General features: G+C 44.9%; 2 protein-coding genes across 2 annotated transcripts in view; one reads left to right on the top strand and one right to left on the bottom strand.

Annotated features, from left to right (window-relative positions):
• The first annotated feature begins 5,776 nt into the window (after window positions 1–5,776).
• gdnfa (glial cell derived neurotrophic factor a) lies at window positions 5,777–18,303 on the top strand. The gene is made up of 3 exons (XM_012840646.3): window positions 5,777–9,703; window positions 11,207–11,437; window positions 14,382–18,303. The coding sequence occupies exons 2-3, from the start codon at window positions 11,233–11,235 to the stop codon at window positions 14,924–14,926; spliced, it is 750 nt and encodes a 249-aa protein (XP_012696100.1). The 5' UTR covers window positions 5,777–9,703; window positions 11,207–11,232; the 3' UTR covers window positions 14,927–18,303.
• A 1,757-nt stretch (window positions 18,304–20,060) lies between these two features.
• LOC105911920 (WD repeat-containing protein 70) overlaps window positions 20,061–21,587 on the bottom strand; it is a 66,195-nt gene continuing 64,668 nt past the window's right edge. Inside the window, exon 18 of the mRNA XM_031558343.2 lies at window positions 20,061–20,577. Coding sequence (XP_031414203.1) covers window positions 20,490–20,577 — 88 coding nt within the window. The 3' untranslated portion in view covers window positions 20,061–20,489. The remainder of the gene's footprint in view (window positions 20,578–21,587) is intronic.

Here is a 21,587-nt window from a genome sequence, read left to right as displayed (position 1 = left end):
GGTAGCAGGTGCCCCATGAGGTGTCACAGTGCATACTGACACCTCAATTCAGGTTGTGTTAGCACAGAACTCGGAAAGCAAAGAAGGGAAGAAGAAGAGTGAGAGGAGAGCTTGTCTCTGATGCTTCTAATCGAATAATTCTGTCTAGCCATGTATTCGTGCTAGTCACCCTGGTGCTCAATACCTAGCTTTCCACATGCAGGAACAATGTGTACGGGTCTGATATTTTCATACATCCATTTTTTCCATGTTTGAATGGCATATATTTCTCGTCTATAATTATTTAAATTACACACTTAATAATATTTGCCTACAGGATTCAGTCCATTTACAGTGCTCACATAAATATTTGAAAATGTAAATAATGAATTCTTTCTTTTCCCCGATCCCATAGAGATCCAGCTGTGACAATACCTGAAACGCATGAGAGGATAACTACCTTGTAGCCCTTGAACGTCGGAATAACAAAAATAATCATTTATCTCTGTCTCCAGAGCTACGCTTCAGTGCTTCTGGAACCTTCTCACAGAACGACCCCTGCACATTAAGTTTGTCCTCTGTAGACTCCCCCCTTCCATTGCCTCCCTGTGAGGCACACTTACTGATTTAAACAAGTGGTAGAGAATTCTTAAAAATAGATGTTAGTAACCTGTCTGCAAGTTATACGGTACTTTGTATAACAGCTGATCAGAGACTTGGCACTTGCCCGTGCATCAAACCCAAACCCCGAGCCAGCTTTGCACCAGGGCACCAGACATGTCGTATCTCATGTCAGACAGCCAAGCGTTATCTCACTGGATCTCACAGGACCTCTCCTTTTTAAACCCAGCAGACTTAGTCATAGTCCCACTAGTCGAGTCTCTCACCCCAGCTTCAAGTTGCTTGCGAAACTACCCGCAGAGGCCCCCCGTGCTTCTGCCTAGTGCAGGCGGCCAGCTGCTGTGGCCGGACCACGGCGCGAGAGAGACATTATATCCTCTGGATCCTGTGTCACATGGATCTGCGGGTGGCTTAGCTGCCCTGCCCGCTTTGATCCCCTCGGCAGTAGGGGCACCGCGGCCACTGCCAACTCTCCTTGTGAGCTGCGGGGCCGGATGGACACATCGACCCCGCCCCCCAACAACACCAGTTCGCCCCCCGCCCCGCCGTAGTGCTTGGGTATGGAGGTGCTGGATTAGAACAGGACCTCGAGGAAATGGAGCCAAGAAACAAGATCCCGACGCTCACATCTCGCGCTGGTCCCTGCATCCTCTGGCCACCAAACATCCCCGGCACTTCCTTCTCCAATTAAGACGACCTTGTTACGTGTAACGAGTACGCGTTGTGAAAGTCAAGACCCGGCTCGCGACCCACACTTTTAGCAGGCGCAGGCAGCGGGCGAGCCCAAAGGCTAGGGGTTAGCATCAAAATAGCACTGCCTAGTGCTGTAAATTGATATTGAACCAAAGCAAAAGCAGTGGAGCCAGAGCCCACAATCACAACTTGGAGGAGGGCTACAGCTACTGCTATATTATCATATATTAATGGCAAGCTTCACCTCTTGGTCCTTCCTGCCCACCGCAGGAGGACCAAGAGGTGAAGCTTGCCATTAATATATGATTCCTTCATAGTCATAGTCAGGTTCTGGTGTAGAGGTGTCATTTCCTCTGGAACAAAATGGGAACATAGCAGGTTACCTCCCACCTCTAAATACATGAATAAATAAAACATCTTTGGAAATGAGATGCTTGGTGTAGGCTACTCTAGAGTGTCTACCACACCTCATCAAAGTGAAAATGGAAGCTACAGCCCTCGCACCCAGCTGCCATCCTCAGAGATAGGGTCATGACAGCTGACTGGTGTTAAAGGGCACCCTGTCACAGGGCACACAGGTACTGCACACCATCAACACAATGGCATGCTGCAGGCGTATCAGAGGCCCTTTGTCTGGGGAACCCAGGAGTTTAGAGGGGTCTGGGGACTCAACTGGCTGTGACCGCAGAGTGAAACCTCCAAGCAGGGGAGCCATGGGCTGGGGGCTGAGGGGCTTACAGCGTCGGCACACAGGCTGGCCCGAGACGCTCTTGTCTGTCCGCAGCCGCGGCCATCTACCACAGGCCCCCGGTGGTAGAGAATCAAAAGCAACGGGGGGACGGCGGCCGGCCCCTCAGATTCCTTGCATCGCTCCTAGTTTGGTTATGCAGTCGGCTGGACACCGCGACTCCTGTGAGCATTTAGCTCCCCTGGAGCCCGGCCAACGCAGCCTGTTGCTCCAGCAATTAGCAGCCTGTGCAGAGAGAGAGCGCAGAGCCACACACTTGTTGCTGTGGAATCACTGCAGCTGCACTTGTCGCGTGACACAAGGCGAGAGAGGCAGACACAGCCACGCCGTCGCTCAGCTCAGCACAATAACACAACATACAAGTGATTTTACCAAAACAGTAATAGTGGAGTTTGCCAAACAGTGACAGTGCCAGTCTGATGGCAAGACATCAGAAGAGCAACTGCAACTGCATCATACAATATAGATGCCAAGAATGTTGTCATAAAAATGTCTCTCAAACATGAGATCATCATATTCTCATTTTTAAGAGTTGTTGACATAAGGTAACTAAACGCAACGTATGAAATGTAAACTACACGTAAGTGTGATGTACACCTTGAGCATGTGAAATATGACCTGTGTCTACCTTGGCTTTTGGACCCATTAAGAGAAGTGGTGATCAGGGCCAGCTGCAGATGTCATAATACAGAAAGGGTAAAAGTCTAGAAAAGTAAAAGCGGTATCTCTGTCCTGCAGTGAAAACTCATTCTTATCAATCCTAATCAAAACCACATCTACCACACCCCAACCCACATCTCTCGTCAAAGTAATGTTTTTTTTTTAACCACAGCAAAACAAGCAAAAAGCAACTGGCAGTTGCTGACTGACCTCTGCACAGACACACGCTGCACACACACACACTGCACACACACACTCCTGGATTCATCCTGTTCTCTGGACTTCTAATAATAACTCTGCAGTGTCCATGAAGGCATGGGCACTTTGTCACAGCCTGTTTAAAAGACAGCAGATAACAAAAGCAGAGAGGCACAAGCACTTAATCCAGTTTGTGGAAAGAGAGAGAGAGAGAGCGAGAGCGAGAGAGAGAGAGAGAGAGAGAGATGAGGTGCCTTGATGTTGGCCGTGGGCCTACAGTCCCAGTTAAATCCAAGAACTTAATTTACCATTGCAGACTAAATACATACAGTTCATCACAACTTGCTGAAAGTGAACACATATAACTTGTACACTACTACAAGTCTTTTTTACTAGTTCATACCTTAACAACTACCTCCAATCCAAATCCAATTCCCATCTACCAACTTTAGGACGGATAATCAGAAGGCTGGTTCCCTGTATGATATCACAAAAAATTACTCTTTGCATTTTGGTACAGTAACATGTTCAGCAAGCTGACTTGCCTGTTTTCACAAACATTCCATGTATCCAAATGGCTCTTGTTTACGTCATGCTCATGCATAAGCGTATATGTTCTCTGAATCACATGGATGCATGCAAGAAAAGAGCCGAGGCACGGAAACCCTTAAAAACGTGGAGATGCTATCGCTTGTGAGCAGCCATTTTCAGCAGAGTTTAAACATCACTGCATGTCTCAACGACATCTGATACCAAGACCTCCAGCTTAGCCATACCGCGATGGCCCTTCACCCAAAACTCCTTGGTGGTCGGGAAGGAGTCGTGTCTGTATTATGTGTGAATTCCAAGCACTGGCTTGATAATCCCAGTAAAATGCTGACCTTCTGCATGAACCACACATATCTACCCAGTAATGACTGTGACCGAAACCCCCCAAAGTAACTTCAAGAAAAGAATGCTGCAGGATAGACCAGCGGATGGTTGTCTCCCTGTGAACAACAACAACTTAGAACCCACTCTCTGTATAAGTACCCGCACTTCAAAAAAACATGTCTGTGTGTTCAGGGCGTAAACACACTGAATGAAGCCACATGTATGCAAGGGCCAGTGTGCATAAGAGAAATGATGGGCTTTCATCAGATGTACATTCATTTAGAAAATAAGATTGACTGCATTCTTATGCAACAATAAATAAATAAAAACACGGCCGTGCATACAAATACTGTACATGCCTTTTCTGTCTTAAATGTCTGGACAAAAGCATTTACAGATGTATGTAATACTGAATGCACTATGCATCACATGCAAATACAATGCTTATTGGGTGGGGAGTGTTATGATGACTTTTGAACTCTGAACAGGTGACTCTTGACAGGTGAAGAACCTGCAAGACTCAATCTCAATCAGAGCAAACTAGCACTTAGCTCATCAGTCAAGTCAGTCCTAAATCTGCTGTGTTTTCAAAGAAATCCAAATGCATGAACATGGTGCATGTCTTCTCCTCTTGCCGTTCCCAGACACACAGGCACACGTTATTGACTAGTCCCTCATCATGTCCGTTTCCTTGATGTGTGATGTGCTATTTTTGCTGCTGGTTCACCATAGCTGAGGCCAGCAGTGCTGCTCACCTGCTCACTGAGAGCTTGGTAAACACATCTCAGGCTGCAGAGGAAAGGCAGCAAGCCCTGATCACTGCGTCCTATTGGCTCAGTGACACCTCGCTGCTCAAGGGGTGAGTCAGACACCCAGAAGAGCTCTCCACAGGTCCCGCCCACTGCTTCCACATTCCCTGCCCCGCCCCAAACATACATGCTTTCAATGTCAACACTTTCAATCCACCTTCGGTTCTGTTTTTACATACAACATTACCCCTCCCCCTCCCTGCCCTCTCTGCTGCCGCCACACACTGTATGAACTTCTATACATTGATTACGAGGAAGGGAACGCTCGGGTAACATCGTGTTCCGCAAGTCCTCCACTCTCTACTATTTTCAGGGAAAAGATTTATTTAAAGCAGATCGATGTGTTTGAGGGATGGGGGCTTGTCGTGAGGCCAAGAAATCATTGGCTGCCGGTCAAATAGGGAGCAAGACACAGAGAGGCAACAGTCTGTCCGAGTTACATATTGGCGGGAAAAAATAGAACGGGGAAGACAGTTTGTGATTCATCATTGCAAGACCTAAATCAGTGAACCTGGGCCTTCAGCCAATTATGACGGCAGTGCTTATATATACAGTGGCATGCAAAGGTTTGGGCACTCTGGTCAAAATGTCTGCTACTGTCAATAGTTAAGTGAGGAACGGATCTCCAAAAGGCATTAAGTTAAGGATTTTCCAAGATTTATTTATTTTTTTGCAAGATTGGTGTATTTTGTTTTATACAATTTTAGAGTAAAAAAAGGAAAGGGCGAAATTTGGGCACCACAAAAGATTTGACCGTTCAGATAACTTTACCAAGGTCACAGACCTTAATTCAATTGTTAGGGCTATGGCTTGTTCCCAGTCATCATTAGGAAAGACCAGGTGATGCAAATTTCAAAGCTTTATAAATACCCTGACTTCTTAAACCTTGTCCCAACAACCAGCAGCCATGGGCCCCTCTAAGCAGCTGCCTAGCACTGAAAACTAGAATAATTGATTTAGCAAAAGCAGGGGAAGGCTAAAAGAAGATAGCAAAGTGTTTTTAGGTAGCCATTTCCTCTGTTTGTAATGTTATTAAGAAATGGCAGTTAACAGGAATGGTGGAGGTTAAGTTGAGGACCAAGACAATGTACAGAGAACTGCTCATAGGACTGCTAGAGAGGAGAAACCTCCGTTTGACTGCAAAAGACCTACAGGACGATTTAGCTTAATTCTGAAGTGGTGGTGCTCTGTTCTACTGTGCAGGAACACCTGCACAAATATGACCTTAATGGAAGTGTCATCAAAAGAAAACCTTTCCTGCGTCCTCGCCACAAAGTGCAACAGTTTGCAAAGGAACAAAGAACCAACCCTGATGCATTTTGGAAACAGGTCCTGCGGAGTGATGAAATTAAAATAGTCACAATGAGCAAAGGATGTATGAAAAAAGGGTGCAGACTTTCATGAAAAGAACACCTCTCCAACTGTTAAGCATGGGGGTGGGTCGATCATGCTTTGGGCTTGTGTTGGCATGGGAAACATTTCACTAGTAGAGGGAAGAATGGATTTAATTAAATTCCAGCAAATTTTGGAAGCAAACATCACAACATCTGTAAAAAACAAAAACAAAATTACAAAATAGAAAACACAACAGGATAATAATCTTAAACGCACCTCAAAATCAACAATGGATCTATGCATGTATATAACTGGGCTCGCAGATTTCTGTCCAAGGAACGCGAGATTAGACCTCATAATGGAACAGGGGCCTCAAAACATCCATTTGCACTGCCAACAGCCATACACCACACTTCCATGCAAACACGCACACCCTTGTTTGTGACGGATAATTTTTTAATGAAGGACCGTGATGAGGGCGCCAGTAGGTCGTGTTAATCCAGCCCCCTCTCTGCCGGCGAGGTTACATAAATGGTGTGAAGCTCCGACATGAAAACTGCAGAATAAAAACATCTACAATGTAGCTGTCTTTTGTGTTGGACAGAATAAATGAGGGTTTTATCTGAACAGGAAAACATTCAGTTCACTACTCAATTCGGAACCATAACGCAAAAAACATCTCATAGCATTAAAACAGGCTGAGCAATAACCTACACAGGCAAGTGCAGCAAGCCAACCCCACACCAAAGGCCCAACAAGCAAAAAATGAAAACCAGCCTCGCTGGTGTAAGCTGAATCCATGTTCTTAGATTTCAATGTGTGTATTAAGGAATTTAAATAGTGTTTGTCTCTTTCTCTCTGTCCTTAGGTCTAAAGAGAGTGTCAAGGGTACTACTGTTGGAGGCATTTCAAAGGCAGCCATCTAAGCACGTGTTCGTGTGGATTTTCTAAGCGTATGTAGCATGTAACATGTAGCATGTAGAGAGCAATGGAATGGGACGCAGTACCGTCAGCAACTTGGACCTCAGAGGGCAGATGTGGGTCAAGACAGATCTGGATCAGATCATTATAAGCGCACACAAACGCACTTCCCTCTGACCTTCGCATGAAATCCAATACATGCAAGAGGTTGAAGGAAGAAGAAAAAAAAAACACAACGGAATCCAGGTGATTGACGGTTTGTGAATGCCAAGCTCTGACTACGGCGTCTGGTTTGTGCAGTGCTGGTGAAGTGCCAGTGGGAATGTTGCCCCATAGAAATGCGGAGGCTTTTGGAGATCAGCTGTTGTGTCGGAGAGGCCATGATCACAAAAACAGCGGTGTTACTTAAAGGACTGAGGACCTCCAAAGTCAAATATCATTTCACAAAGAAAACAAACAAAAGCTCTGCCTGAGCTCGGATGACACCGTCTCTCACAAGTCAGACTATGGCATTGTTGTGAAACAAAACGCTTTTCAACAGACACTTTTCCGAGCACCACGGAGTTTCACATCTTCATCCATTAGTAGGCTGTCATTATTCTTCAGAAATATGCTCCTCATTATCTGTTCACAGAGCCTCAGCAAGCCCAACCATGTCATTAGGGATTTGGAGTGTCAAAGGTGGGATTTGGCTGATCATTGCATACAGTGCCAACAGCATACCTCGCCTAACAATCATGACGGAAAGGTTGACTCCGCTCCACCCCTCCTGGATGGCGTACAATGTTTGAAAGCCTCCAAGTGTGTTGTAAATCAGCGTCGACAGATCTGAGGAAGAGTCGAGGAGTGGAGGGGCAAGTCAGGGGAGATCCATGGAGACAGTTATTGATGATCAAAGCACCACCGCAGGTAAACTCACCTGAGTGCGCGGAATGTGCTGTTTCTGTAATGAACAACAGGTCTTTGGAATGTTTTTTTTATTTTTTTTAAACAGAAGGTCTACCTTACGGGGTAGTGTGATGAAGACAATACACAGAGGCTACTCGACCACTGACACCCATAACTTGACCCAGGGCAAGGGCCACAACACAGGAATGCCCAAGCTTTAAAAACTGAATGGGAATACACAAGGTTGAGGAGTGATAACATGTAAGTATACTGAGGTTCATAAACAACACTATTTGCTTTTTGAAGAAGAAGAAGAAGAATTGTTGGATACCTAGTGGATTAAAAATGCACTTTGTAAATGCCTACTGTAGAGGATTTAAACCTGTCCTAACTATTTAAATCTGTCTATAAACATGTGCAAGTGACAACATTGTTTAGAACGAGCTGTCTGGCTCTTGAATTTTCATTAAAGATTGAAGATTTAATTGAAGATTAAAGAAATTGCTAGTCATTGCAAAACTATATCACACATTCTCGAAGACATAAAATAACACTGATTCTAGAACGGGGAAACGCCCCGGGATTAAGCTGTCAGAAAGATTCCTTTATGAAGTTAAACCATGTTTGAAAAGTTTTTATTTTCATCCGTAAGAAAACATTGGAACTGTCAGTAGTGAAGTCAATTACATTGAAAACATTTCTATTGAAAGACATGGCTGTTTTCACGGTCTCTATAGGCGAACAGCACGCACTGTGTGCATGATCCTGCTTCTGCAGTTTATAAAGCAACTCGCTGTTTGACATTTCTACCTGTGGGCTTATGGACTGTTTCGTATTTATAAACAAACACGCTTGAACGCTTACGCAGTGGTGGTAAATAACCCTGATTGGCATCCTAATGCGAGACTAGAACTTGACACCTGACGCGCGGCACAGATCAGAATGCATCAAACATCCACGGCGAGAGAACTACTTCTAATCACCTTCCGCATTGCTGGACACCTAATACGGGGACATGGAGCTGACATAATCTCCAAGCTATCCTAAATGTGTGGTTCTGCAAATGGAAAGGCACGGCATGTGTAGTAAGGTGTGGACTCTTTTCCCACTACTTGTGTTATTTGGTAGAGGTCGTATGCAGAAAGGGCGGACTCAGGGGCGCAACGTCAGTGCGCTCGAACCCTCGAATCTATTTAAACTGGCCGCAGTCTCCACAGAGCGCAAAGCACAAGCGACTGCACATCTGTAGTGCAAGAGTTCAAACTTGTTTTCAATTACCAGTCAGATCTCTTGGACGCATTCTTGGATTAAAATAGCGCGTAATAATGGAAATCAATGGCTGGCTTAAAGTTTCGTTAAAATTTCAATATTTTTCAATGTTCTGGGGATTTCGCATTATCATTTAATGGTTCAGAGTGTTTTAAGGCTGTCGTGTGGATCCAATCGGCACGGCTGGGGTCGGAGTGTTGTCTTCTTCACTGGAGGAGTCATTCATTTATTCCCTGGCCACATTTAAATAAAATATTTCACCAGACGTCTAGCAGTCTACCGCTCCTTTCGGCTTTCGCCATCAACTGCCTGAACAGGAGTCCTGATGTCTTCATTTGACTCCTTGCAGTTGTTGATGGTAGTTCTCTATCAGGTTTCCTGCGTGGATCTCCGCATCCTGTTATTGGGCAACTCGATTTTGACAGAGCAGTCCGTGGCACCCTGACCCTCGGACTACAGAAGCCGCGGATCGGTGTACGTTGGAGAGACTGAACTGATTACTGTACGAACGGCTACTTTCAAGGTATTGGCGAACGCACTGAACTGATAGTGGAATCTATGAATGGGTGTGGATTTTCTTCTTCTACGACGCATTTTGTTCGCTGGATATATATGTCATAGACCCTTTTGGATCATTTCATGCACCGTTGTTGACCTCTCTTGGATATTAGAACGATTTCGGCAAAGGTCTGCATGGGCCGGATTTAAGGTATGTAGGCTATTTTTGTTGTAGTGTTTAAAGAATGATTCTGTGCAGATTAACATTTAACATTTGACAATGTAGCATGTCAATTTCAAAGTTTTCAAAAAGCTGAAAAATGTATATTAATTATGCGAAAAGTTGATCCTGTTTTAAGGTAAGTCCACCTGTTTTAGCTTTATATGCTACGCGTTATAATAGAACTGGGGTTACAACTCGTTTGTACAAACGAAATATGTTTAATATTCGTGTAAATGTTACAAATTCGTCCCCTGTAATGTAAGGCTACATATGCGTAAACAGGCCATAATCTATGATAAAATATTTGTATCATGTTCTTTACCCACAACGAAAGAAAATTTGCTTATGAACTACCACAGCCTTCACTTGTTTTGTGCGTGTCTGTGCTATTAGCCCATATATTCCTATTAGGCTATCTATCGTATTACGTTTATTGTAGCATTTCACGTGCGTAATCATAAACACTCACGCAAAACAGGGAATCCAGGAAACACCATCTGGTGATTCCGCATCAAGTCCCACTCTCTAAACTTGCCTCATCAAGCGCTTGTCCCGTGCCTCTCTGCGGCGCTGTTTTAACCGAGGCTGAGTTCAATCTAGCTGAAAAGCGCAGCGGACCCGTGGGTTCAAGTTCTGCTGGTTGGTTGTTTGTTATATGACCAATCGACTTTATGCTTTTGCCAATGGTTATTTAATTCATATACACCAGTATCTGGAGATTTACTCGTAAACATGCAGAATTATGTCCAAACACAACAAGCACGGTTGCATGGGCTCGCATAAATGTCAAGTAACTCTGTTTGTGTGTTTTACACTGGAATCACTGTGGACTACTTTGCAGCCAAACTGACACATGGGTAACTGACTGGATTTGCCTAACCGAATGCGGCCTCAAAGTCGTTTTACTTTGACAGCTAGATTTTTCAAATATGGGACAGTTTTCATTCTCACATTGAATGTAATCTGTTCAAATGAGCCTCGATGGTCTAAGCACGGGATAAGCCATAAAGGCAAAACTGCGAGCTTTTAAATACTTCATCCAGCCCTAATGCTATAAAGACACGATTTATCAGCCAGGCGCCACTAATCACGTACATTCCAAATAACTGACCACTACACAAACGTTGTTTAGTTTTATTTTAGTCACATAGTGGATTGCGTTTCAATTGACATCAGCCTATTTCCTTGGCTAACCTCTGCCGAAATGGGCCAAGTTCTGGCGTGCCGACATACTCTTAGATTTGCATTTTTATTAGAAATGGATATGCACCTTCTAAACAGAAAACAATGAATCACTGTTGAATGGCAAATGTTATTTAATTCCCAGGATTCTGCAAAGCAAATGTATCTTTAAGTTTTTCGGCACTGTACCATTATATGTCACAAAATAACATATGCATTATATTATGCACAGTACACACTGGCTTTAGTACTTCAGTATGTTGACTTTAATTAAAGGAGAGACATTAAATGACCTTATCTGTGTTGCAGATTCCTTCTGAGGAACTCAGTCTAAAATGAAGTTATGGGATGTCCTGGCCACGTGTCTGTTGCTCCTGAGCTCCGTCTCCACGCGCCCTATCTTTCCAAAGCTGCAGCCCGTCAAGAGGCCTCCCGTCGTAGGCTTGCATCATGACTCTGCCACCCTGTCTGTGGAGGACTCTTTCATACACCCCTACTCCCATCCGCAGCGCCTGCACCAAACCTCAATGGAGGAACAATGTAAGTGTTTTGCATTTCCCACACATTCTTACATACACCAGATATCATCTAACTCTGGAATAGATAAGTCTCAGTCTGTGATGGAGATATTGATGTTACTATGTTTTACACATAAAGACAGTCATATTTCATTAAGAGCACTTCTTAGGATTGTAACTCATAGTTATAGGAATTGAACCTCTGACCTTGCCAGTGATTAGCTAGTTGAGTTATAGAAGGATCACATCTTTGTTTTCTTATGTGCTGCTTGGGGTACCCTTGTGTTGAAGGGCTTGGCATGATGGAGGCTGTATGTATTAAACCTGCTAGATCATCCCTTAGCAGTTAGTCACAGCAATATGGTCATGGTGTTGACAAAGAGAGCTTCCAATGCAACTGAACTAGCCGTTTAAATCAGTCAGTGGGAAAGTTAGAAGGTCATAGTGGACAGGAGAGGGCCCTTGAGATGGCCTGTGAAAAAGGTGAACACCAGAAATGTCTACAAACCCTAATATCTATGGCGTAAAGAACAGACGTTGCGTTTGGGGGGCACTCAGCACTAAATCCGCTCAAGAAACATTTGAGGCTAGAGCCTGCTAACCCTTTTCTCCACATTCTACAGTGAAATTCAGTTTAGTCCACTGGGTAATGACCTTTCAGGTCAGTACAAGAGACCCTCAGAGACCTATAGATTCTCTGTCATGGTAGTTTGATCTATGGTTCCTCCGTCATCTACACGACGGAACTAGTTTATCATGACAGGTCATCAAAAACGTATTCTTCTTGATTGCTCCGGGCAGTGTTGCACGGGTGTCAAAACAAGTACAACAGCAGAGGTAGAACTAGGGGAGACATCTGGCCCGAGACAAAAGCTCGAGCTGACATTCCTTCACTGGGGCTTGTTTATGTTCACCGCTGCCTTTCCCAGCAGACTAGCACCCCTTTGCTGGCTCACAAAGATGAGAGAGGGGGGGGGGGGGGGGGTGAAGTCCTCCCTCCTTCCCCAAGTGAAGTTACTGCAGAGGAACCTAAACAGATGACGGCCTGTGAGGAGCGGCCTGTGAGGAGCGGCCTGTGAGGAGCGGCCTGTGAGGAGCGGCCTGTGAGAAGCGGTTTGTGAAGAGCGGTCTGTGAGGAGCGGTCTGTAGGGAGCAACCTGTGAGGAGCCGCCTGGGCTTCGGCACTTGAAGTGTCGAGCCACCGCCCCCACCCGCTCGCTCCATCCTCGTGTTTACGCTCCTTTCTGCAGCCGGGTGGGAGGAGCGGTCACCGTTTGTTTAATAGAACATGACACTGTCTTGTCTTTACACAGTAGTAAACCTCCAAGGCGCTCTCGATAAGGCATGGAACATTTAGCAAAAATGTTCCCCTCCTCCCCCGCTTGCCCTCCACCCTCATCTCCTCTCCGCTAGAGTGTCAAACAGAAATGAAGGTCACACTATTTATTTTGTATTTTGTATTTTTTTTTAAAGAGCAACCGAATAAATTCTACAGTGCACAGGTTACGTGACTTAACTTGAAAGGCATCCAGACACAGGTCCTTGTTTTTTTTAAAACATGACAGTGAGATCAGAGTTAAATACACAGCACTATCAAGACCTGGATATGACACTGCAGAAGGGTTTAACACTGCAGTTATTTTTGGCTCTCATACCACTCATTACTCAAAATCTAAACCAAAATCATCACCTACCTACCTGTCTCAAATGACATGTTCAGTAATGTCAAATGGACTTGCCCTTGTGGCCTCTGACTGTGGCATGTTCAAAAGTGAACAAACATGTTGCAGAACTGCTAACTGTACCACACAGTGACAACCATGTTGAACAACCAAGATTGTTTTCCTTCCTGGCCGCATTTAAAAACCTTGATGTACTCAAACATACTCTCAGTCAATCTCTTTTAAAGTAAATCTGTGATGACGCCCCTTCTGCCTTCACTATACTGAGGCTAGGGGGACAGGATCAGTGTGAAGTTCTCGTTCTCACCTGAGGAGAAGAGAAGAAAGAGGCCAACCGATTCGGCTCAATGCATCAGCAAGACCTCGTCAAAAATGGCACTGTGACAGGGGCCGTCCAAGGGACCAATGAAGGGATCACATTCTGACACCTCAACTTGTCAAGCGATCCCAGTCGGGCAGCTTCGGACTCACGAGTGTTCACACAGAGGCCCACAGGAGAGCAGTTACCACATCAGCCCTAATGGCAGGCATGCCTGGCTCCTCTTCCACTTCCTCTTGACTCTTACCCATGACTCACCTGTACCCTTAGCATGAGGCGCACGCATGTTAGCCCTGCGCTGCCTGTTATGTGATCAGTTGCTGCATTGGCAGGCCCCCTCCTAATAGAGTCATTTTATAATAATGTAGGGCTATGATCTTCACAAGAGAGTTTCCAGACGTGGCCGTTCAAGCCAATCCACTTCTCTTCTCCAAAGAGAGTGAATTAAGGCTACATGTCCTATAATGAAATCATTGTGTATAACACAAAGGATCAAAGGCCTCTTTTTTCCATGGCTGTGTTGGAGACGGGAGAGGGAGAGTGTGCATGTTTTGAGTTTGCGGTTGTCCGTGTGTACAGAGAGGTGGAGTTAGCTGTGCAGGGATGTCATGGTCTATTGCATATTTTCCCATCTACTTCAACCTTAAGTCTCTGAGAACCTTTATGAATGACAAAGCGTTCGAGTTTGACACAATACCATTAAAATAATTATGATCATTTTGAAAGCAGAAAAACAACTTCCTATAACGCTTAAGACAATATAAAAACTCCATAAATCACCAAACAAAAACATTGTTCTCTCATGATTTACATCTGTTGCAAAGATGACAAACTACATTACGTAATGCAAATTCTACAATGTATTGGTAACAATAACAACTAGGCTACTTCAGGATGCTAACGATGCATCAATTATTCAAACGTGCCGTGTTGATCTTTGAACTTTGATCTGTTCTTGTTTTCAGATGAACTCGAGGGCCCATACCCTGATCAGTTTGATGATGTCATGGACTTCATTGAGGCCACCATCGGTAGATTACGCCGGTCTCCCGGTGGTGACGGAGTTTTCCAGAGCCAGAGCGGGAGACGGAGGCAGAGCGGATCGACAGGCACGGACAAGGGGAGCAGGAGGGGACGCGGGGAGAGGAGGAAGGGTCAGGGACGGAAGGGCAGCCGCTCGGGGAAGGGCCGGGAGGAGCAACGGACCGCGACGGTGGGCCGGGGGTGCCTCCTCCGCGAGGTCCACCTCAACGTGACGGACCTCGGACTGGGCTACCAGACAAAGGAAGAACTGATATTTAAGTACTGCAGCGGTCCCTGCTCGGACGCAGAGACCAACTACGACAAGATCCTGAATAACCTGACAAACAACAGGAAGATGGACAAGGAGAAGCCCTCTAAAACCTGCTGCCGCCCCATCTCCTTTGACGACGACCTCTCTTTCTTGGACGACCACCTGGAGTACCACACTCTGAAGAAGCATTCCGCCCGGAAATGTGGTTGCGTGTGACAGAGACACAGAGAGAGAGAAAGAGGGACAAAAAGTGAGAGACAGTGTGCCCAGTGGACTCCATCTCAAAGTGGTGTTCATCGCAGGGCAATGGCCAGTGCAGACAGTGAGACCTCACGAGTGTGTAGAGGTCGAGCCTGGGCAACGGTGGTGTGGACGTTGGCCAGTTCCAGAGCAGGTGGAGTACAGGGACCTCATCGTTTATACAGACGGATAATCACATTCATGGTGTGTGGGACAAGTCACACAGGTGCAAGTCAAGGTCAAAACCTCAGTGTTCGTTTACTTAAACCTACACTTCCCTAACACACACTGAGCAGTCAGGACAGACTGATATAACAATGCATGACTCCTTGTAAGAAATTGTGTTCCAAGGCATAGTGTAACATTCAGACTCAAAGCGCACACACACACACACACACACACACACACACACACACACACAAACACAACCGGTCATTCTGTTACCCAACTTTGCTGCTTTAGTTCAAGCCCTTCAGGACAGCGAGATGAACTGCAGATGCATTGTCGCATGGGGAGCTGCTGTCGCATGGGGAGCTGCGGTCGCATGGGGAGCTGCGGTCGCAGGTAGAACTGCTCCAATCGCTATGTGGCAAATGCCTCTTAACGTTTACATTCAGAAAGGAGTCATTCACCCTGCCCCAGGAGCAGCAACAGATGTTTTTTAAAGTATTAGAAATCTATCAATTTATCTATCTTATCTATATCAATGTATATGTATATACAGTATATATATATATATATATATGAGAAATGTATTTATTGAGATTTAATTAACTTATTGTTATTTATTGCAATCTGTTGTATTAAGAGTGTTTCTTGTTTTATTTTGTTTCATTATCTTTTTTTATTTATTTGAGGAGCTGTCTTTTTTTTTTTTTTTGGATGGTGCCAAAAGTGGAAAGAGTGTTTCCTGAAGCGGCCGTAAATAATCAAAACAATCTGTGAGAAAAAGACAGAGAGAGAGAGCACTCATCATGGACGTCTCTGCTAACATCTGTGATGTTTAAGAAATATGGTAATTCCACTGAAAGTACAGAACGGTTGGGAGAGGACAGAGAAGAGTAGAACCGAGAGATATATGGACCAACCCCCCACCTTAAAACAGATTTTCTGCTCCTGGTTTTTGCTCCAAAGCGAACCCCAAACTTGAGCACTCACTCACAAATATACCCCCCCACCCAACCTACCCCACCCTCCAACAAAACCCTCAATAAGAAAGAACCTCAACCAATGAGGGCCCAAGGCCCTTTAGGAGCGCAATCAACTGTTTACTTTCATGGAGTCGGTCTTGACGTTTGGTCTGCAAGTCCTCAATTGCAAGCATCTGTTTACAGAAGGAAAATACATCCCTTAGCCATTCTGTTTGTTTCTGTCCATAATAAAGTTACTGTCAGTGTGTACGGAGGGGAAGCGGTGGTTTGCCTCACGGTCATCAACAAGCACAAACAGAAAGGCTTCTCTCATCCCACCCTCCTGGAAGATCCACCCCCCAAACACACACACACACACACACACACACTTAACGCTCCTTGGTTCAGTCTGCTGTATCGAAGAGAGCCTTTAAGTGGTCACTGTCACTACAGGGGCTGACAAGGCTGGTTTGACTCACGGGTCAGGGCTTGGGAAGTGATTGTCAAACACAAAGGTTAAACCACTTCTACTGGCTGGAAGCCCCCCGTCCCCTTAAGTTTAAGACCAGTTAAGATCTGTTTCCATCTTCTGCAAACTCCTCAAATCAACATACACTCAACAGATGGCCGAAGATCTCCCCAGTTTCAGGTAGTGATCCGGTTCCAAATTCCCTGAAAACAAGATAAGGATATGTCTAAGCGATAAGCACAATCCGGACTAACCTAACTCTTAGTTGAGATACAATGGTTTCAGGAATTGGGGCAAACAAAAAACATACCAATTAGTGCACTGCGCAGTCAGTTAAACGATTAAAGCCGTAAACCAAAATCCCTGACTAAAATCTGTCCTAAAGAGAAAAACCAAGCGTAGTGAATGGTACGTAACTATGTCCTTGTGTAACATCCCGTGAGAGGATTTCTTTTCTCCTCTCCTTTTACAGTTTCGAACAGTGCAGTTCACTTAGACACAGAAAACCCGAAGGCTAGACCCTGATGTTGCCCTGGATTAAGGACCTGAATCAGTGCTCACTCTACAGGAACAGAGCCAGCTTTACTCGGTAATCCCCGCCATACACAGAACAAATCCACTGAATTGAGTAGAATTTAGGCCAAACCCAAAGGAAGAGTGGAAAACACACTACAGCTAATAGTCCACAGGAATCATTTGATCAACTGCTTAACTTCGCAGTTGTTGTGACGTGTGTGTGCATGTCAACTTCAGAAGAGAAGCCGTGAGAGGCATTTTGGTACCCACACACACACTCCTCCCCAAGACCTCTTTCTTAAGCCGGAACTGTGCGAGCTGTGATCTATACTTCGTTGTCCTCCTGTACATTAGGTTGCTTAACTGTAAAGTGTTTTGTTTTGTGACTGAGGTTTTGAGTCCTTTTGACGAGTGTTGTTGTTTTTTGTGTGGGATGAACCAGAGGTCTGGGTGAGGCGATGGCTGCTGCTCTGAGAATGAGGTAGGGAGGCAAGGCTTCTGTGTGTGTTATATATTTTTTTTCAGTGTCAGTTCTGTGAAAAAAAAGGTGTCATGTCTTGCTTGTTTTGTGTTACTGAACCAAAGTTCTCTACAGACTTTATTTTTGTACAATATTCATTTTATAACTTTTTACAGAATAAATCTTGTTTCTATATCATGTTTGTTGTCATCTTTTTTTGTTTTTCATTTCTATCTATCTATTTTAGACACAGTGCTACCTTTGCTACGGTTATAAAAGACAGAGAAAACAAAACAAAAAAATATGATTTTGCGTTCTTTTTAATAGAATGTTTTACAAAAAACAGATTTGTATGTTACTTTTCACAGCTAAAACTGTTGTAAAAACCGACAGCCTTTATCCTTGACGTCCTTGCAGTCAAGCAAAACTTTTATAGTATGTTCTCAATAAACAGAACTAAAATTAGTGCAAAGAATGCAGAAAACCTCCATGGCTCCAAAAGCATGTTAACAGACCTAGCCCAGGAGGAGCAGTCTGCAGTTGTTGAATAGAAAATTCACTGAACCAAATAGACCGAGTGGGAATGTCACAGGAGCTGGCATCAGAACAGGTAAACACTCACCGCGACTGATGTACGGCATGCTTTTCAATGCGAAAAACAGAAACAGCATTTCATGCCATTCTAATTATCCACCGCATTCAACATGAGGGTTAAGGCAGTGCACTCTAGGCAGCGCATGTGCAGATAGGAGAGGCACACAGGGAGAAGATAGGGACAGCCCCAAAAAAAAACGTTCTGGACATCTGCACTCAGCCCAGAGACACGCAGGATTAGCTGGAGACTCTCCAGGGACGATCCACCTCAGGCCTGCAAAGCCACTGACACAGGCCCGCCTGGATCCCAACGGACCATCGTCTCTCACTCTCACACACACACACACACACACACACAGCCGAGAGCTGCTATATGAGCACAAACTTGATAACAAGGAGGAGGAGAGATCCGATCCTCCCGGTGGGCCAGCTACTGACTTTTAGGGGCTGTGGCAGAAGCCCTGCCATGCCACGCGGGCACACGCCCTGTGGCCTTTCACGAAAGCGGGCAGGATGACCGAGGTGGGCATGAATGAGCCACGACATCATCCGCTCCCACATTCCGGCATTCCGCAGCCGGTAACAGACACTGCAGCGAGAGGCTGCTGACATCACCCCTCGGGAATAGGCTGGCTGGGATTAGATCGGAACATTGCTGGGATAAGCCTCTGCCTGTGCACCTCGCGTACAGTCTACAGCTTTTTCTTTTCAGGACCAAGACAGAAGGCGGAAGTCAAGGATTTGCTTCGGAGACTTTGCGGGAGCGCTTGAGGAAAAAGCTGACAAGGAGGAGATGTTCTCTACGTGGTCGCAGCGGGAAGAATTAGGAATGCATCCCTTAAGATCAGTGCGCATTGCTCTCATAGACAACCAGAGTGTTTAACTGGAGAAGGGAGCTCTACTTACCACTCTATGGTCTCAGGGGCAGAGCATCATAACGGGGGGGTAATGAAACAAAACGGTGCAGCTATGCTGGTAGAAACTGATAGTAGCTCAAGGCCTGCACAACCCGCTGCAACTGTCCACTGTTGGCCAGATGGTGCATTCCTCAAATGCATCGCATGCATGGTGTAATTCTTCTTTGTCACATACCACCCATCACTTCTTCTGAGCAGGTTGCAGGAGCAAGGCTCATTTGGAAAGGGGGGGGGGGGGGGGTCATGGTGGCTTAAGGTGAAGGAGTTTTTGAGTAAGTCACATACATAGCACAAGACCCACAGACATTTGCAGATTTCTATGAGTAAGCCTAAATTTGCCATGCGTTTCTATATAAATGCTTACCTAATTAAACACAATGTACAATCAGCCCATCAGAGAGGAAATCAAATCCCATAGACAGGAATGATAGTGGCCTGCTCTCCTGGACACCGACTGATGAAGCACATTTCGCCATATTGTTTTAGTTAATAATCAACATGGTTTTTGAAGCATCCACAGACTCTTCTTGATTTCGAGGACAGATTTTTTTTTTCAGGAGTTTTAGAAAGAATTTGCCATCCTGTGAAGGAAAGCCAAACGCAAGGCCTGACTGCTAAATAAATATTTACGGGAGGCTGTGACTCACCTCCGAACTTTCCTTCTCCACTGTCACACACACCACCTGGGCCTCAGACTAGAATGCCTCATCAACGTTTGAAATCTATAGTGACACGCAGTGGGTGCCTTTATGGGTGCATGGGTGACAGTGTGTGTGTGTGTGTGTGTGTGTGTGTGTGTGTTGGGTGTGTCTGCGGAAAGCATAGCAGCTGTGTGTCAACAGAAAAAGCTCTGCTGTCGCGGCCCTGGAACTATTCTGGAGTTTTGAATAGTTCCTCTACTCTAAAATAGAATCATTTGGAAGAGTAGGTACTTCTGTTTAAAAAAAGAACCAATTTGTGTAGGTCAAGTTAAAAAGATACATCAAGACTTTTGACAAACTTAGATTAATAGACAAAAACAATCTTTGAAAAAAAGGTTGTTTATTAAAAAAGAATGCTTGAATTATTCATTGATCATCATCTACACAATTGTACATCTTTTCAAACACTGATCAAAAAAAGATCTTAACGCAACCGTATCTCAAAGACTCTGAAGAGGAGTGTGGCTGGCTAGCCCTAGCTTGCAGCAAGAACCCTCACACGTATGTTGCTGGCAAAGATTAACACACAGGCCTTTTTCCAAAAACACACACTATGTGTACAACAACACAGCCCACACTCTTAACCCACTGAGTGAGAGAGAGAGAGAGAGAGAGAGAGAGAGAGAGAGAGAGAGAGAGAAATGGAAGAAGGGGGTTAGAGGAGGGAGAGACGGAGGGAAAGAGAGAAAGAGAGAGAGAGAGAGAGAGAGAAAGAGAGAGAGGGAGAGGGAGAGGGGAATGGAGTGGTGTGTTCAGATTTTGCGTTTTTTCCACTCCGGCTCTTTGTCGGCTTCTTCGTCCTCTGACGACTCCTCGGCAAACAGCGGTTCAGGCTGCGTCCTGAGAAAAGAGGTGAGAGAGAGAGGAGAAGGAGAGGGGGAGAAAGAGAGGGATGAGGGAAAGAAACAAAGAGATAAACGAAGAAATGGAGAGAAAATGAAGAGGGAGATGGATTAATTCATTCCCTTTACGCATGACATAATTCTGACCTGCGATTAAGACCTGACATCTGCGCTGGACTGCCTAAGTCTCGGAGAGGACACAACCTTGGACTGGTGAAATCAAAGCCGGTGGGACAGACAGCTATGACTCAGCTAAGACCTCTCAAGCTGCAAGAAGACTCTCTATATGTGAATCCTACGTACCTACATACTGAAACACTGACAGACTCTTTTGCTGTTTTGACAGTTCTTTCAATTTTTCCAGTTCCAGTTCATCAGTGTATGCTTTAGTACAGGTACAGATTAGGGCTGGGCACGTTAACGCAATAATAACGCGTTAACGCATCAATTAATTAACGCCGAGAATTATTTTATCGCGTGTTAACGCAGGTTTTATTATTTATTTTATTATTGTAAAAGTCTGTTGCTCACAGGCTTTTATTTTGTAAAAGTCTGCTGCTGACTGCTGCGGAACCGGAAAAGAAAAGAATGGGCGGATAAACAAACATGGAGAAGGGCATTGCTGCCATAGACATATATATATATGATTATGATTGCTACGACGTGCCAACTCGCCGCCATCTTGGGAAGGTAAAGGCTGGACTGTAAACAAACCCAAGTGAACGGTGGAGCTGCGGTGGAGCTGGATAAAAAGCGCTATAGCGTTTACATTTCTCAACCGATTTAATTGAGTCGTTTGTATATTCAAGGGTTTATGATCTACGTGAAGTACCAAACAAAGTTTGGTCTCCATGTTACTTAGAATCTCGATAGTTCGCCATAGACATATATACATACATGTGATAATTGCAAATCATTCAACGAAACAGACAGTGGAGGGAGGTTTCGGCAGACTACGTAGGTACAGCAGAGTCATGGAAATCATGCGATTAATCGCGTTTAAAAATT

The sequence above is a fragment of the Clupea harengus genome, chromosome 21 (genome assembly GCF_900700415.2).
Source record: "Clupea harengus chromosome 21, Ch_v2.0.2, whole genome shotgun sequence".
NCBI lineage: Eukaryota > Metazoa > Chordata > Actinopteri > Clupeiformes > Clupeidae > Clupea > Clupea harengus.
Note: the sequence above shows the minus strand (reverse complement) of the source record. Positions and strands in the feature narration are given on the sequence as shown.

Bases quoted from the DNA above. Each gene is read 5' to 3' on its own strand.
- gdnfa (XM_012840646.3), top strand. From the start codon at position 11,233: ATGAAGTTATGGGATGTCCTGGCCACGTGTCTGTTGCTCCTGAGCTCC. The intron at 11,438-14,381 runs GTAAGTGTTTTG...TCTTGTTTTCAG, and splicing joins AACCTCAATGGAGGAACAAT to ATGAACTCGAGGGCCCATAC.